The sequence below is a fragment of the Pristis pectinata genome, chromosome 2, assembly GCF_009764475.1.
Source record: "Pristis pectinata isolate sPriPec2 chromosome 2, sPriPec2.1.pri, whole genome shotgun sequence".
NCBI lineage: Eukaryota > Metazoa > Chordata > Chondrichthyes > Rhinopristiformes > Pristidae > Pristis > Pristis pectinata.
Window position 1 is genome coordinate 99,647,764 of NC_067406.1, and position 19,114 is coordinate 99,666,877.

Here is a 19,114-nt window from a genome sequence, read left to right on the forward strand (position 1 = left end):
CAGCAGTAGCAAACATTGTAACATGAGCGTCTGTTGTTAATGAATTTAGAGGGGATGTAGAAAACATAATAGAGCATCATTTGTGAGCACACCTGACACATTCCTTAAAACCGCCACTCAAGCAGTTTGCGGTTCATTAGCCCCCTTCCCCATAAAGAGTATGGTCTTCTTAAGCCCGAGAGGGGCAGTACACTTATGCCTCTCTTGCGCAAGTATCCTCCCTCCTATCACTCACTAGTTTAGCCTAAATGAAGAGGAGGAAGGCACTTGATGCTCTTTTCATTATCCTGCCTTTGATTGTGTGGTGTGTGAACAGAGAAACATTATTTGTGCACTTCATTATGTTTGCGTGTGCATTTATCTAGTTAAGAGAGCAGTCTGTCACTGTGTAATCATGAAATCTCTTCCAATGTTGTCCCATTGTTTGGAATTCTCAGTCCCTGAGAAGACAACTGTAATGGTGTCCCAGGCTGATCTCCAAATGGGTCTGGCACACAGGACCTCCCACCTGGAATACATTTTATTGGCTGGGGCTTCCAGGATCCCCTCAATGAATTGGGAGTTCAATCCACCTCCCTTCCAAACTCCCTCCTCAATAGCAGCCACAACATGTCTCGCTGTTGTCTGTCTGCCAAGGATGAATACACCTTTAATGGCCAATACCCTTCTGATTGCTGCACCCCAAAGTGTTGGCAGCTGTGCTGAGTTGAGAGTGGACTGCTCAGGAACAAAGCAGGTTCTGTTTTAAAATTTGATTCTGCATGTTAATCACATAACACTGCTTCAAACTCGATCTTGACCAATTTTAAGATTTATTTTGAGAGAAACCCAGTGTGGCACTAGCACTAGATACAACTGTCTTTTAGTACCAAAAATAGGTAAACTCCCATTTCTAGACTGGAGTACTTTCTAAACGATGAAAAAAAAATCAATGGAGGTCCAAACAGCCTTATGGTCCATCAGTATGGATCATTAAAGTGTCATAGATAGTTAAAGAAAATGATCAAAGAAGTAAATGGAAAAGTGGCCTTTACATCTCAGGGATTGGAAACACAAGAAGTTACAAGAATATTACAAGAAAGGTGCTCATTACATAGATTTAAATTAAAAAGAGACATTGCATGGACTTGGGTTTAACGCAATACAATTTAGAATGGTATGGGTCATATCAGATTACCAGATTGTAATTTTAAGGCTATGTTCGGAGGTCCTAGTCTCTCCAGTTCATGGATATAGCTCTTCTCCATCTGATATCGGTTCCCTTCATTTTCAAAGTATATGCTCCCTTTTGATATTAGTTTATTATTGCGACATGTACCAAGATACAGTGAAAAGCTTTTATTTTGCATGGCATCCAGACATCATGCCATACATTGAGGTAATAAAAAGAGTGCAGAATATAGTGTTGCAGTGCAGGTAGACAAATAAAGTGCAAAGGCCACAACAAGGCAGATTGGGAGATCAAGAGTTCAAAAGTTCATCTTTTAGCAAATGAAAGGTCCGTTCAAGAGTCAGATTACAAATTCAAGATGCAGCAACATCAATAAAGACAAATGAGGGGAATAAAAAAAGCATTTGTAGATTAGCTTTTCATGCCAATACACTACTAAGGATGTGAATCTGCTCCTGCATTTCTTCCACATTAAGAGTTTGGCCAATTTGTGTAAGCTAGGAAGAGATAAGAGGGTATGACCATATGTTCAATGGAGGTGTAAATTTATTTAAAATAAAACATGTTAAATCACCATTGCAAAATACAGGCAAAATAGCATCACATAATCATGTTTATACTACATTTTCCATACTCGGGGGTTTCTCCTGAATGAGGATAGCAAACCAACTAGTAAGTAATGACATCAATCTCACATGTGACTGTTGTGCTGTGCTATGGCAGAGTCCACACAGCAAGTGAGCTCTCTGCCCACTTTCTATACGAAGGAAAAATAAATGACTGAAAGATCTAATGGTGGAGGATGAACACGTGTGTTCACCAGCCATAATGATTTGCTCTGAGAACACTAAAATACTGTAAACTGGAGCAGACATGAAGCAAAAGTTCAACAGACATATCAAATAGACCTGAGGCTAATGTTGATTGACTCTGTGGGAACATAGTTATGACAATGAATTAACACCTGAAAGATTAAATTTTACAAGCTTTAACTATCAGTCAGGTCAATATCTAAATCATCAGAAAGCCTGCATTTCAGACAATAATGGAAATTGAGGTCTTTTGATTTCCATTTTAGGTATCAACTACTTGAAGCTTGTGCTGTATAGAATATTTAACCAGTTCTATAAGTAATGAATGGGAATAGGCGCTCAAAGGATAAGTGAATTATGATGTGGTCTCCTGTTTGGCAGCATGCACAACACGTGATAATTATAAGTGAGACCCAAATCTCAGAACTGAGACCTTTTGCCTTCAGAGCTAGAGAGCTAATTGGAAAGTCAGAAACTACTACTTGCATTTCCACTGCTCCTAAAGGTGCTAACTTTTCAAGGCATAACCATGGAAATCTTCCATGTTAGGTCTTGAACCCTCTGAAATCAGCAATGTGACCCAGTTTGCTGCACAAGTGTCTGAACAGTTGCACCAAGGTCTGCACTGTTCTCCAAGAGGCCGGCTGGTGGTAAACATCAACTGAAGGCACTTTATTTGAGACTGAGATTTGAGGTTAAGAATTGAAGTTTCAAGAGCAGAGTCATCATCCAGCACATTGGAAGATCAACATGTAAACTCTGATTGCTCTAAAATCACCTTTCTTGCATTCTCTTCTATTGGCTTAAACTTACATCATTATCATCTCTAGTCATTTTGAAACATTTAATCAGAATAAGATCATGAATTAATCATGAAGTTCAAAAAATACTTAAGAGCAACTAGGCAGCCTTTATCTTAATGAGTTTCAATGCTAAAGGAACCATGCTTTATTGGATACAGTAGTGAGTACAAGGGACATGCATCACCAGTATTCCCATTGGAAAATCAAACTAAAATCTGGGATTGGTGCCCCTGCCTCCTCATTGCTGAAAGAAAGGTCATCAATTAGGAGGTGCTCTCAGTATTGCTGCACTTGCTATGCTGGCATTTGGCAATTAACTGAGCCATCTTCCACTTTACAGGGAATCAAAAATGTGAAACACATCACTTCAGATAAAGGGGGGAAAATTGACCAATTTTGTTTATGGCTCCATTATGCTCTGCAGACTAGGTACACAAGCTCCTGCTCGGGCTCTATCTTTGCACATTGTTGCAAAAGGCGAGTCTGACCACATTACCATAAAATGTTCCATTCTATTGAATCATACTATACTACCTATCCCCTGTAGTAAAGTTTTGCACAGAATCACTGTTGACCTCAGGTAACGGTCTGCACAAACGTCTTTGCGGTCCTGCAAGTTATTTGACAGAATGCTTCATCAACGGAACTTTTAAATAAACCCCAAGAACTTGCTTGGCTGGTAGTGAGAAGGGCACTTTCTGGTAGATCTTTCATGTACAGCGGGAGACCAAGCGCCACCTCATGCTGCCCTCCAGGTAACAGCACCATGGCTGAGACCATCATCCATCTCCTTCTGCAATGTACATTTGCAAAGATGGTCTGGTTGGAGGTGGAGTGTTTTTTGTTGAGGTTATCCTGCATAGCTACATAATACAGGACCACAGTTTCCAGGCTGTTCCAAGGAATATACAAACACCAACTACTGCTGACAGACCATCAACTCACTGAATGAAGGCCTTTGATCCTTCTGATACTTGCTAAAGTTCCAGTGCAAGAACTTGTCTATAATAGAATATTACAGACTGGCACATTCCAAGATTCAGAACCACTTACTGAAGGATGCACCGATGCCTGGTGCAGCTGCTACAACGACTCCATCTGGATCGGCCACAGATTAAGCCCTCCTGCAGTGAGGGGCTGGCACATATTTGAACTGAAATGTTTCTATAGGAAATAATTTATGTTATTGTAAAGTGAATTCTGAATGCATGCAGACCACGGCAGCCTTGTGTACCATACACTATACATTTCCAAAATGTATTATTAACTTTATCATTTTGAACATGCTTTATTTTACTAATAACATATATTACAGGGGAAAAGAATTCACTGGAAATTGTTCAGTATCATTGCAGTTCCCTTTGCTATGTTTAAATTTGTTTTTGTGATGCCAAAGCTACTAGCAAAGCATTTTGTTGTCCATCCCTACTGTTGCTTTTACACCTCTGTGCCTTGCCAGGCCAAGCAACAAGCAAGTAACACTGCTACTTTGTAAATGAATGAAAGTGTCAGGTTCCTTTCCCTTAAGATGATCGATAAAACAATTCAACAACTTTCAAAAGGTGATTTTATTTTCTTAGATGCATAATATTCATTGTAATTTGGTTTTCAGTTACAACTGTATTCTGATACACTGGGTCGACTACCAAATAGTTGTTTCCCTGCCACAACTGCAACAATTCCAAAACACCCTAATGGATGCACTAGAACAAATTGTATATCTCCTTTACCAGACAATGCAGTTTGCAGTTTCGGGATGTTGGTCCAACAGGAAAACTGTCTAATTTTTAAGAATTTATACTTGTTTGTAGAACACATCAAAGACCTAAACCAGCACAAAACCTCATTGAAATTTAAATAGCGATCTCTAAATCACAGTATTCAACTGAAAATTTATAGCTTAGCAACATTCCCCACCAACACTCACCCACCTTACCGCATCACACCTTGTAATAGAGAGCCCTCACTTGCCTGCTTTTGGCTCTTGTATTTTAATACTTCTAGGCACTTCTAAAGTGTGAAGCAGTGGCCAAAAGCAGGATTTTTAAAACTGGGCTGCAATGCCACTCTCTCCTGTGTCTTAAAAGCCAGAGCCGTTGATGATCAGCATTTTGAAAGATTATCCATCAGCAGAAAAACAAACGTCTAATTGCAATTCTGATTCCATCCTCTTGTGACAGCTTTGTCCTACCCAGCAGAAGCCGCAGGGAGGTACAGGAATTCAGGTCATTTTCTTACCTAAACTTAAAAGCCTTGATGTGGCAACTTAATGTGAGCCATATTGCAAGCAAAGTAACTTCCACAAGATCCATATTCTAGAAACCTATTTGGAGACGTACCATCATGTTCACATTCTTAGATTTGTTACATTTGGAAATAAGTTCAAGACAGCACAGAGAAGCAGCACTGCAAATTGTCTGCAAGTGCATTCAGCTCCTGAGTCTGCTGGCAGTAAAATACTATTCTGTAAACATATTGGGTACATTTCTTTATCAGTGGAATGAAAATTGGTCAGGCCAATGTCAGCAATTCCTCTCCACCAGATTAGCATCTACATGGTGAAAATGAAAAATTTCTTAAATACAATTGGGACAGGCTTGAACTTGGGAAATAATCATACATACATTGCCCCATATCATGTAACTCTTCGGCCAGCAGTTCATGAAGAAACACTGGCTAATGGCACTGCATTGGTCTGCATTCCTGATTATCACTCCCCTACATCTGACCTCACATGCCACTTCCAGATTCAGCACCGAGTCCAGGGACAAAGTTTAATCATGTTGGGCTGAGGAACTGGAAGCACATCACATATGGGCACCTTATCATTACAGCATATGTGACTCCATTTAAATGGAGCTGCTGACTTGGATTGAAAGTTAAGCGCAGGTATGTTTTTTTAATATTTTAATCATGTGCTTTAAAACTAGTTTTATTCTTTTTATTTAACTGTATGTGTCCATGATTATCAGGGATATTTACACGGAACAGTACAGCACTAGACAGGTCATTCAGCCCACGATTTTGTGCCGATTTATACTAAATGTTCCCCTCCTGTGCATCAGCCATATCCCTCCACGTTCATGTGTCTATCTAAGAGCCTCTTAAACTCCACAAAATGGCCTGCTACCCCTGGTAACTTATTCCAGGCACATACCACTCTCTGCATAAAAAAAACTTGCCCCTCACGTCACCTTTAAACTTCCCCCCTCCAACCTTAAAAGCATGTCCTCTGGTGTTTGATATTTCTACCCAGGGGAAAAGATTCCGACTGTCTACCCTATCTCATAATTTTAAAAAACTCTATCAGCCTCCAACACTCTAGGGAGAACAACCCAAGTTTGTCCAATCTTTCCTTATAGCTCATACCCTCTAATCCAGACAGCATCCTGGTAAACCTCTTCTGCACCCTCTCCACAGGCTCCACAACATTCATATATTGGGGCGACCAGAACTACACACAATGCTCCAAGTGCGGTCTGACTAAAGTTTTGTATAGCTGCAGCATGACTTCCTTAGTTTTATACTGAACACCCCTAGCAATGAAGGCAAGCATTCCATACTCCTCCTCTACCATCGTATCCATTTGCGTAGCCACTTTCAGTGAACTGTGGACCTGGACCCCAAGATCCCTCTGTACTTCAATGCTATTAAGGGACCTACCATTAACTGTATGCTTTCTCCTTTCACTGGACGTCCCAAAGTGGAACACTTCACACTTGCCCAGATTAAACTCCACCTGCCACTTCTCCACCCATATTTGTAACTGATCTATATCCCACTCTCTTCTTTGATAGTCCTTTACACTGTCCACAACTCCACCAATCTTGGTGTCATCCACAAACTTGCTATTCCACCCATCTACATTTTCATCCAAATCATTGATTTATGTCACAAACAACAGAAGTCTCACCACCAATCCTCGCAAAACACCACTGGTCACAGACCTCCAGCCAGAAACCTTCCACCCCTTCTCTGTCTCCTATGGGCAAGCTAGTTCCGAATCCAAACTTGCAATTCACCCTGGATACCATACAACTTTATCTTCTGAATCAACGTCCCATGAAGGACCTTAACAAATACCTTGCTAAAGTCCACATAGATAACATCCACTGCCTTATCCTCATCAAGCTCCTTTGTCACCTCCTCAAGAAATTCAACTTAGAAGTGGATGGAAAGGCCTTTGACAGCAGCAAACTGTCATAGGTCATCAGGCCAGCCTGGGGCAGGGCTTCAGGATCCGCAGACGAGACCCTGACACCACTCGCAGAGTGTTCCATAGGACATGACAAGGGCATGGCATGGAAAGTCTGGAGTTTGACTTCAACCACGCAGCCTGAAAAGGTTAGTCAACATGGGCAAATGTGACCCTTATATAAATCAGTTGTTATGCACTTCTCCTGCCTTTAAGACCCCTAGCACTGGGACGATCAGCTGAAAGGCCTCCATGCTGTACCATTTTATGATTCTACCCAATATCTTGTGTTTTATCCCAATGGCCAGACACATTTTGAAACTTGCAGTAAACTTTCAGAGTGCCTGCTATCGTGTACTAAAAATTACAGCAGATTAAAAAAATATCACCAGGAGTTCCAAGAACAGGCACTCAAAAATCTAGACTATGGATGGTTCCCATACAGATACACATGCAAGCTTACAACAGAAAGTATCTTTTTTTTAAAAAAAGAACTTTGGGAAGTAGATGGAAACAAATGCTGGAAACACTGTCCAGAAATTTCACTTAAAAATAGACCACACTGTATAATGTTGGTACCATTATATCAACAGCGAGAGCAAATGTATGATGGCCAGAAGGAAAGAGGCTGCCCTGCCTATTGTGGCAGCACTGCAATACGGGAATGGTGCTTTAAGAGTGGTTTCTTCCTGGGTCACTGGATGCCGGGGTGTGGGGGGGTGGTGGAGACAGTTGATTCCACAGGCTAAGTATGCACCAGCAACAAAGCCTCAATACAAAAGGACCAGAGGCACAGGTTAAACTGTGTGGTCACATCTGTAAATTCTCCAACATGGACTGTTTTGAATGGAGGTGCCTGGAGAAAACCCAGCTCTCATGTGTTTGTGCCTAATCCTGCAGAAGAGCAATATGCTGTTTTAAAGATAAATTGGTATTAGCTGTGGCTCAGTGGAACCACACTCCCCTCTGAGTCAGAAGGCAGAGGGAATGATTTAAATTGGCATCATGGTCAGCACAGACACTGTGGGCCACAGGGCCTATTCACATGCTGTACTGGGGACCCCTGCGTTACATGTCATCTGAAATGCAAGGTAAAAAGTAGCTTTGTATTTATTTATTTACTTTTTTTGTAAACCACAAATTCTGTGAGAGCGAATTTTACTCCACATCTTAAATTTTTGGAGGGTGATTGTGAATTCTGTAGGGGCAAATTTCTGTTTGATGACAATAGTGTGTGCAGATTGGCTGTTACTTTTCTTAAACTATATTAATCGTAAAGGCCTTTGGGATGTCTGAAAGTTGTAAATGGCTTGGGATGTTCAAAGGTTGTAAAGGGTGTTAAAGAAATGTGAGTGCTTTCAAGTTAATTGTCTCTAATGGAGTTTGGTGCTTTTGGAAAAAATCTTGTAGCATGAAGAGTGCATATAATTGAAGCGACTGGAAGTCACCCCCTATGTATTAACATTGCTGAGCAATGAAGGGTTCATTCCTGTTCCTGACAGTTTTATTGAAACCTAGTCACAAACTAAGGAGTAGGAACAGGGAGCAGTTTCCTTATAGCATTGAAGGCAGTAATAACCCAGTCAGTGGTTACTGTGTGTTAAATTCAGTGTCTCAAGAAAAACCTTTGGTCAACAATTAAATGCAGACAGAGTGAATCATAAGACTTCACAATGACTGGGTCTGCTGATTTACAATTTGAAAGGAAATTCAATAAAATATTGTTTTCAAAAGTCCTGCTTTGAATGAGCATGATAGTCAAAGACGATCTTCAGACTCAAACCTTTTAATCCTTTGCATAATTTGTAGCATGATCCGACACAGAAGTCCAAATATTCAATATTAAAGCAATAAGAGACAAAGGCAGGCTCCTGCCTGTCTGTTCTCAGAATCTTCCTTGTTCTAGACTCCTCCTCACTTTGGAAACTGTAAACTGCACATGGATATGATCGTTGGCATCTTTATACAAAATAAACAAAAGGTGGCTCACCTCCACAAAGAACTTTCCAAAACTTTTCCCATATCCGAATGGTACAACTTGGTTAGAATCAGGATCACCTGAAACACACATTAGAAGCAAAGTGAGTAACCTGTGCAGTATTTTTTTAATATATATTTATTCAGTTGCAGGTTGGGGTAGAGGGTAGAAGTCAATGTCAATGACAGCATTTGTTGCCCATCCTAATTGGCTGTGAAACAAGGATGTAGTTAAGAGCCAACTACATTGCTGGACCTAGAGTTAGGACAGCAGATTTCCTTTCCTGAAGGATATTGGGGGAAAAAAAACAGCATAAAATCCTTATCTTTTCCAGAATTTGTGAAATCAATCCAAGGAAAATGGTCATATAACTCTAGGCTAGTTTAAAGAATATTAGATTTGACATATTCAAATAACACTGCATGTGACAAAATTGCCTGTTAAGTCAAGCACGCAAAGACAACCAAGGATTGAAGGATTCCAGTCCTCCCTGCTATTCAGTGACTTTGTTAGAAGTGTAATTTGTGAACCCATCGGATAAAGAAAGAGTTAACAAGTTGACTGCGATGCTCTAATTACCTCGAAGATTTAGTAACCTGCTGGCCCAAAATAATATCGAGTATACTTAATCCCCTAAGAAAATAATCTATTCACTCTGCTTCTACAGCAAAGAACCCCTTATTCCAGCCATCAACTGCAGGATAAAAGCTTCCTTAAAAAAAAACTCTAACTTTTTCCTTGCTAATGTTAAATTTGCTGTAACACATCACTCAGTGCAACCTTTCAATCAGCGTACTTTGCCCATCCCAAAACCTGACATTCAGAGCACTGGTGCTGCAAGATTGGTTCTGGTCCTAAAATTAGCCATGAACAGGTATTTCTTCAGGACAGTCACTCCTCCATTTTTCCAAAATGCTAATTGGGGAAGTGCAGTGGGATTCTTGTTACACTCAAGATAAAACATTCCTTGATCTGGTGTGTGTAAGGACTCCACAGTAACAGCAGAGGATTCATCCCTCATCTTGTCTGACAATACTCACTCGACCAGTATTACACAAACAGATTAACGATCTATACCTCTCATTATTGTCTGTGGAACCTTCCAACAAGCATGTTGTGTCTACCCATGAAACATACCTTGCCCATTAAGTACAAGAAACACAAGAAGAACAGGGAAAAGTAGCAACAGGAGTAGGCAACCTGACCCCTCAAGCCTGCCTCACTCTTCATTATGATCATGGCTAGTCTATCCTAGACCTCAACTCGTCAAAGGTTATTATGCATATTGGAATATTACATAAATGTGGATCTTTTGCTCTTTACCTTACTCCCAGTTAAATCTTTCATATGCGAGGGCTGGCAGGCTGCTTAACCCCAGCGCAACTGCACTGTGTCTGAGCGCAATCCTGATCTCACTTGACATTGATTCAAACAGTGTATAGAATGCAAGCGGAAGTGAGAAATGAGAGAGATTTTCTCCTTGTAAACCAGACCTGTGAGCTAAATTTCAGTAACACTGCTGCCACCAAGCTGAGATCAGTACCAACTGTGGTCAGCTTCAGGACCTGACTGCTGTGTTCAGCCAAGCCTTTTCAATGGATTACCTCACAGAGTCACCAGTATTTACCAAAATTGTTTGCACCAACAGCTGGTGCAGTTTGCAAAGCCATAATGATTGCTTCAATGACAGCATAGTGTACCTACTTGTACACAAACTTGACAAAAATATTTTGCCATGGCGATAAGCCATTTTCAAATATAAAACATCGACAATTTATTTCAGTAATACCGCACAGGAGACTTAACATTGGCAGTGTTTAGTCATTAAACACCATTCTCATTGCTTTCTCACATTGCCTTTCTCGCTATACCCTCCCCCCGAGGTTCAACATTTTACCTTCAGCCATGCCAATGGGATTTGGCAATGAAGGTTAATGTGTGCCACAGATTCACTTGCACACCAGTTTTACATCAGGTGCTGCTTTGAGTTCAACGGGAATGGTGGATGGGACATGATAAACACAAATTAGAGTCGGGGAGGGGTGGGTGGTGTGGAAAACTATTGAAAGAGGTTGTCACAATATAAAGTATTTCAGGCAGGCTCAGGAGACCACTCAATACCACAACTTATAAACAGGAAGAAGTGCCCATTACATGGCAAATTAAAGCACTGCTCATTGCATAAAACATTTAACTCTAGCCATAGTACAACACAGGCAGCAGCCAATAAGCAGTTTGTAATACACCTTAAATCGATGTGGAGGCTGAGCCATACAGACCAGGAAACTTGGTATGTTTCCTCCTTCCTTTATGTCAAATTAGGTGTCTTAAAGAAAAGTGCCTGCAATAACTCTTATCTGCCCCAAGTAAGGGAGAAGACAAACAGGTTACCAAGCTCTTCCACAGTAAGGTGACACCTGCCACAATTCTGGAGGACATGATTAGTTTCAGCTCTTATATCCACATCACTGAACAGGTCACTGCCTACTGATGATGATGTGGACACAGCATTGGACACAGCCATTGACTATATCAATGGGATGCGAGGTGCATCCAGCTGCAGCTCCTTACAGATCGTGTCAGGGAACTGGAGCTGCAACTGGATGACCTTCAGCTCATATGGAAGAATGAAGAAGTGATAGATAAAAGCTACAGGGAGATAGCCACACCTAAGTTGCAGGAAGCAGATAGCTGGGTGACTGTCAGGAGAGGGGAAGGAATAAGCAGATAGTGCAGAGTTCCCGTGGCCGTTCTCCTCAATAACAGGATACTTTGGATACTGTTGGAGGGGATGACCTATCAGGGGAAAGCTGCAGCAGTCAGGTCACTGGCACTGTCTGGCTCTGTGGCTCAGAAAGGAAGGGGGGGAGAAGAGGAGAGCAATAGTGATAGGGGACTCCATGGTTAGGGGAGCAGATAGGAGACTCTGCGGAGGTGAAAGCGACTCCCGGATGGTATGTTGCCTCCCAGGTGCCAGGGTCAGGGACAGGGACATCTCAGATCAGGTCCACAGCATTCGAAAGGGAGAGGGTGAGCAGCCAGAAGTCGTGGTACACATTGGTACCAACGACATAGGTAGGAAAAAGGATGAAGTGCTGAAGAATGAATATGGGGAACTAGGTAGGAAGCTGAAAAGCAGGACCCCAAGGGTAGTAATCTCTGGATTGCTGCCTGTGTCACGCCAGTGAGGGTAAGAATAGGTTAATTTGGCAGGTGAATGTGTGGCTGAGAAATTGGTGCAGGGGGCAGGGTTTCAGATTTGTGGATCATTGGGATCTCTTCTAGGGAAGGTACGACCTGTACAAAAGGGACGGGTTACACCTGAACTGCACAGGGACCAATATTCTTGCAGGCAGGTTTGCGAGAGCTGTTGCGGAGAGTTTAAACTAATTTGGCGGGGGATGGGAACCCGAGTAATAGGACAGAGGATGGGGCAGTTGGTATGCAGAGAGACTGTGAGGATGGATAGGCAGTTGACAGGGCAAAATTGCAGTCAGTTGGATGGGCTGAAGTGTGTCTATTTTAATGCAAGAAATATCAGGAACAAGGATGATGAACCGGGAGCATGGGTTAGTATGTGGAACTACGATGTTGTGGCCATTACAGAGACTTGGCTGTCACAAGGGCAGGACATGGCTGCTGGATGTTCCAAGGTTTAGATGTTTCAAAGACGGCGAGGGAGGTAAATGAGGTGGGGTAGGTGGATGGGCAGGTGTGGGGTGGGGGGGTGACATTGCTAATCAGGGATAGTATCACAGCTGCAGAAAGGGAAGGTGTCCTGGAGGGATCACCTACTGAGTCAGTGTGGGTGGAGGTCAGAAACAGGAAGGGTGCAATCACTCTACTGGGAGTATTCCAAAGAACTCCCCCCCCCCCCCCCCCAATAGAACAGAGACACTGAGGAACAGATTGGGAGGCAGATTTTGGAAAGGTGCAAACATAATGGGGTTGTCGTTATCGGTGATTTCAACTTCCCTAATATTGCTTGACACCTCCTTAGTGCAAAAGGTTTGGATAGGGCAGAATTTGTTAGGTGTGTCCAGGCAGACTAGAGGAGAGGCCATTCTGGATCTGGTACTAGGCAATGAACATGGTCAGGTGTCAGATTTCTCTGTGAGTGAGCATTTCAGAGACAGTGACCACAGCTCCCTGACTTTTACCCTTGCCTTGGAGAGGAATAGGAGCAGATGGTATGCTAAAATATTTAATTGGGGGAGGGGCAAATTATGATGCTATTAGGCAGGAACTTCGGAGCGTAAATTGGGAGCAGATGTACTCAGGGAAATGCACAATGGAAATGTGGAGATTGTTTAGCGATCACATGCATAGGGTTCTGGATAGGTTTATCCCACTTACTTCAGGTTTCGGAAGCAAGGATCAGACAGGGCTCTAGAGAGTTACAAGGTAGCCAGGAAGGAGTTTAAGAATGGACTTAGAAGAGCTAGAAGGGAGCATGAGAAGGAACCCCAAGGCGTTCTACTTGTATGTGAAGAACAGGAGGATGACTGGATTGAAGGTAGGACCAATTAGGGATAGAGGAGGAAACGTGCTTGGAGTTGGAGGAGGTAGGGGAGATGCTTAATGAATACTTGGCTTCAGTATTCACCAGTGAGAGAGAATGATGTTTGTGAGGACAGCATAAAACAGGCTGATAAGCTAAAACATGTCAATGTTAAGGAGGAGGATGTGCTGGAACTTTTGAAAAACATTAGTTTAGATAAGTTCCCAGAGCCGGATGGGATATATCCAAGGTTATCAATGGAAGTGAGGGAAGAGATTTCTGAGCCATTGGCGATAATCTTTGTGTCCTCACCGGATGCAGAAGTAGTGCCAGGTGATTGGAGGGTGGCGAATGTTATTCCTTTGTTCAAGAAAGGGAGTAGGGATAACCCTGGGAATTATAGACTTGTGAGTCTTACTTCAGTGGTGTGCAAATTATTGGAAAAGATTCTTAGGGACAGGATTTATGAGCATTTGGAGAAGCATAGTCTGATTAGGGATAATCAGCATGGCTTTGTGAGGGGCAGATCGTGCCTCATGAGCTTGATTGAATTCTTTGAGGGTTGAGCAGTGGGTGTGGTGTACAAGGACTTCAGTAAGGCATTTGATAAGGTTCCCCATGATAGGTTCATTCAGAAGGTCGGGAGGCATGGGATCCAGGGAAACTTGGCTGTGTGGATTCGGAATTGGCTTGCTCATAGAAGGCAGAGGGTGGTTGTAGATGGATCATATTCTGCCTGCAGATTGGTGACCAGTGGTGTTCCTCAAGGATCTGTTCTGGGACCCCTGCTCTTTGTGATTTTTATAAATGACTTGGATGAGGATTTGGAAGGTTGGGTTAGTAAGTATGCAGATGACACAAAGGTTGGTGGTGTTGTGGATAGTGTAAAAGGTTGTTGAGGGTTATCACGGGACATTGATAGGTTGCAAAGCTGGGCTGAGAAGTGGCAGATGGAGTTCAACCCGGAAAAGTGTGAAGTGATTCACTTTGGAAGGTTGAATTTGAAGGCAGAAGACAGGGTTAATCGCAGGATTCTTAGCAGTGTGGAGGAACAGAGGGATCTAAGGGTCCACATCCATAGATCCCTCAAAGTTGCCACACAAGTTGATAGCGTGTTGGCCTTCATTAGTCAGGAGATTGAGTACAAGAGCCGTTAGGTAATGTTCAGCTCTATAAAACCACGGGTAGACCACACTTAGAATACTGTGTTCAGTTCTGGTTGCCTCAATAACAGAAGGATGTGGAAGCTTTAGAAAGGGTGCAGAAGAAATTTACCAGGATGCTACCTGGATTGGAGAGCATGTCTTATGAGGATAGGTTGAGCGAGCAAGGGCTTTTCTCTTTGGGGCAAGGAAGGATGAGAGGTGACCTGATAGAGGTGTACAAGGTGATGAGGCATAGATCGAGTGGACAGTCAGAGACTTTTTCCCAGTGCTGAAATGGCTAACATGAGGGGGCATAATTTTTAGGTGACTGGGGACACCTTAGTACAGGGGGGATATCAGAGGTAAGTTTTGTTTTAAAACATAGAGTGGTGAGTGCATGGAACACACTGCCAGGTGTGCTGGTAGAGGCAGACACATTAGGGACATTTAAGAGACTCTTAGACACATGGATGATAGAAAAATGGAGAGGTATGTGGGAGGGAATGGTTATATTGATCTTAGAATAGGTTAAAAGGTCCGCACAACATTGTAGGCCGAAGGGCCTGTATTGTACTGTAATGTCCTGTGTTACTATATCCTAGCACCAGAAAAGACAAATCAAGAAAAATAATTTAAACAAAATAAACTGTGCACAGTTTATGGTAGTCTCTTGATTGTTTGAAAGGATTAATGAATACAGGAGGAATGAGGGATCTATCTGCAATAACACCATGCATATTCACACAAGGTCCTGATACATTACGATAGGCTAGGATTTTCTTTCCTATCTTTGACTATTATGGGCCACAAAAGAAGGAAAGGCATTTGATTTGAACCACTACCACATATAAAACCTCACACACACAATTTTGGCAAGATTCTGTGAGTATTACACATCTTTTCAAAACAAAGAAAACCATTAGACAGAAGTTTGCAAACAGTGCATGCATTTTAATTTGTCTTAGTGAACAGCAGCTGTTGCTAAACATTTGCTAAATCATTTAGCAGTTCTCTCTTATTCTGTGTAACTTTCTCCCTACATACCTTTTACTTCAATCCTTATCATTGTCATTATCATGCTATACAATCACTTAAGTCAAGACTCAAGGGCATCAAAGATAGTACATTATTGCTTTAGGGCATCAGGCCATGTCTGGGTTGGGAAAACTGGGTATTCTTTTCTTTCTACAAAAATAATTATTTTTTTTACAAAAACAACCTCTGTTTTCAAGTACAGCCTGTCAAGCTAGTACGAGCTACAATTAAGACATATTCTATTACAATGATGTTCCTTATATCGCAATCCAATCCTTATCCCTTCTTCCATCCCCAGTGGATTGGATTAGATCCATATCTTAAAGTATATCTACTGGCTTCATCAAACTCGTACCGCGTTCCATCCATTCCTCCTTATCTGTTTTTCTTTCCACATCGATTTCACATACTTCCACTTTGCTCACAAACATGTACCTTGGCTCTTTGTATTTTCTGCTCTGAAGATATGCATTTCTATAACCACTTTTATGTTCTGCAAGCTGAACAATTTTCACAAATTTATAAGCTACTCTAAGTTTATATTTTTAATAATTTACTACTTACAATGGTTTCACAAAAGAGGAAGATCCATTTCCAAATCTTCACAATAAACCACTTTGCTGGTAAAAAAAAATTCTGCTATAAATCCACCCTGGAACTTTCATTCATTTTACGTATTCTGCATCAAGTTTTATGGAATATATCCAATCTCAGGATTCTACCACTGAGGAGCCCAAATGGATTTCAGATTCAAGTGGAAGAGCTCTCTACATCTGTCAGAAAAGAATCTCTTCATTGTAGCCATCTTCAAGGGAGCAGTTTCCATCTGTCCGACCACAGGGCACCAGAGTCAGGCAGGGCATGGTTGGTACCCAAGTTATTGGCATGGAACCAGTACAATTTCTGCGGTCAGTACTTGTTTTCATACTCTCTATGAGCTGCCAGCATCAAACATTCTAGTAGCTTGCCAACCTGGGAGATGGGAAATTGGACGGTGCAGCTGCTTAAAGAACTACTTTATTTTCTCCTGTGGCGACAACACAAAGCAGCTGCGTGGGGCAGAGGGGCAGGGGACAGCACGAGTGCACAACTTGCAGGACTACATAAGCTTTCAAATCCACTGCTGTAGAAAACCCACATGCAGCTGCCCAAAAAGTGACTGGAAAAAATCCACCAACTTCTCCCTATTCTCTGCCCCTTTAAGAATCTGTGGAAATGGACAGCTCCTAATTTGCACCACACTTGGTTGACAGGCAAAAGAAGGAACGTGCAGCAGTCAGAGTTGGAAGAGTCAAAAGTGGCACCTGGGGAATAAATGACATCCACTGCGTATGCATAGGCTTCTGCTTGCTTGAAGTGGGAGCATTGGCCTCTAGGATTCATGTCTGTTCAATAATCAGAACAGACATTAAAGCAGTGGTAAAGTGGCAGGACCAGGAGCCACTTTTATTCTATTCTTCAACTGCCCGCTCAGAAGCATAAACAGTCATAGTGAAACACCTTACTAACTGCCTTACCCGTTACACAGCCCAATCAATCAGGCAAGGAAACCCGACAACTGATATAGCAGCTCCCAGGCAACCCCACCTCGTCTTTTCCTTACAATCTTAATAATATGTCTAGCTCTGTATGAAGGCAGCAATCTGCAGGAAATTCAACAATATGTACCCAACTTTCAGATACCAGTGAGCAGGCAATTCAAGCAGCACATAACTATAGTTAAATTAGGTAAGCAATTAAAGATTTCAGTTGTTTTTCTGCCAGCGACAAGAAACCAAGCAATTTTCCACAAATTATATAACATAGATCTAATTCAAAAAAAAATCCAAATAGGAGAGTCACTACAAATCCTGAGTAACCTCAAGTGGGACTTTCAGAGCACATGACTCCACAGAATGATGAACTATGGCCATTAAAAGGACTGGCTCCAACTAACTCGTGGCAGAAATTGTCTCATGAATCTGAGTAAATACCATCACATAATTACCAGCAGTCAGTCATATATTTTATTATCTGTCTCATGGATGTGTTGTCTGTCCATGTAAGAAGAAAAATCAAGCAACATCAAAAAGTCACACAGCCTATCAAAGTTCATAATTGTGCTTAAAATGATAAAAGGACTTGATTTGGTGTATACAACAAGAAGCTATTTCTCTTGAAAGAATTCAGGGGCCAAGGAAGCCCCATCTTAACCAGTATCATAAAAATAATGGTGGAAATCTAGAACTCACTCTATTTATTCAAAGCCTTTCATACAGTTCAAGGTACAAAGGCATTGCACATGACCATTATTAAAAGAAAATTTGACAACGAGCCACATATTAGAGTAGCTGACCTAGGTTTTATGCAGGATCTTAAAGCAGACAAGTGAGGTAATACCAGAACTTAATATTTAAGCAACAGAAGACATCACTACCAACATTCTAGCAATGAAAATCATGGGTGTAGAAGGAGGAATGGATAATTTGTAGGACTCCAAAAGTCAAGGAATATCAAGTTGATTGAAACACTCAATCTAGAAGCCACAGAATCTTATTAGGCAAAGCACCAAAGAAAATGAAGCGGAGGTGTCTAAATGGAAGTAAGATGCTGATAGCAATGCTGGAAAAGAACAGCACAATAGGATCATGAGACTGAAGATCCTCCTTTTACTCCTGTATTCTCACTCACCCACAACATCAAAGATGCAGTTATAACCACTGCTACAGCAGGAAAATACTTCCTCAAATTAAAAAGGTATAGGTCAAAAGAAAAACAGATTAAATATGACCAAAATAGTGTTTAATAAAAGCAACCTAAAAAACAAAAAGGGAGGTGCAGAGATGGAAAGGAATAGAATTTCCAGCCAGCTGAAGGCACATCAATCAATGGTGGAAGGAGGTGATAGGATGATGGGTGGAGATACACCAAGTTACGATCAGGAAGTGGGGAATGTAGAGAAGATTAGAGTTGAGTTTTTGTAGAAAGTTTAGTTTAGTAGACTAGACATTTCAATTTATGACTTTTTTTTTACTGGGGTTATAATGTAGAAAAGCCATTTGGCCCAGTTTTGCCAACTCTTTGAAGGACCCATCCATTCAGTCCCATTCCATGCCCTTTCCCTGTACCTCTTCAGTTCCCTTTTGAAAGATTAATGAATCTGGTTCCCATCCCACTGCCCTATCAAACAGGCATTCCAGAACCAGCTACAATAAAAACATTTCTCATCTTCCCATTGTTCTCATGCAATCACCTTAACCCTGTGTCCTTTGGTTCCTGACCCTTCTGCCTCTGGAAACTGTTTTTCCTTGTTTATTCAATCAAAACTCTCCATGATACATTACATTTACCTTAACCTTCTCTGTTTGAAGCACAATTAATCTTAGCTTCTTTACCATATCCATGCAATTAAGGTCTCTCATCCTGGTACCATTTTTGTCATCTCTTCTAAACTCTCCATGTCCTTGACCTGTTACCTAAAGTATGAAGCTCAGA

General features: G+C 41.6%; 1 protein-coding gene across 2 annotated transcripts in view; it reads right to left on the reverse strand.

Annotated features, from left to right (window-relative positions):
• The window catches only part of sorcs2 (sortilin-related VPS10 domain containing receptor 2), a 526,743-nt gene that overhangs the window by 437,774 nt on the left and 69,855 nt on the right, over window positions 1–19,114 (reverse strand). For both annotated transcript variants that reach the window (XM_052010588.1, XM_052010587.1), the window contains exon 2: window positions 8,972–9,039. In XM_052010588.1, coding sequence (XP_051866548.1) covers window positions 8,972–9,039 — 68 coding nt within the window. The remainder of the gene's footprint in view (window positions 1–8,971; window positions 9,040–19,114) is intronic.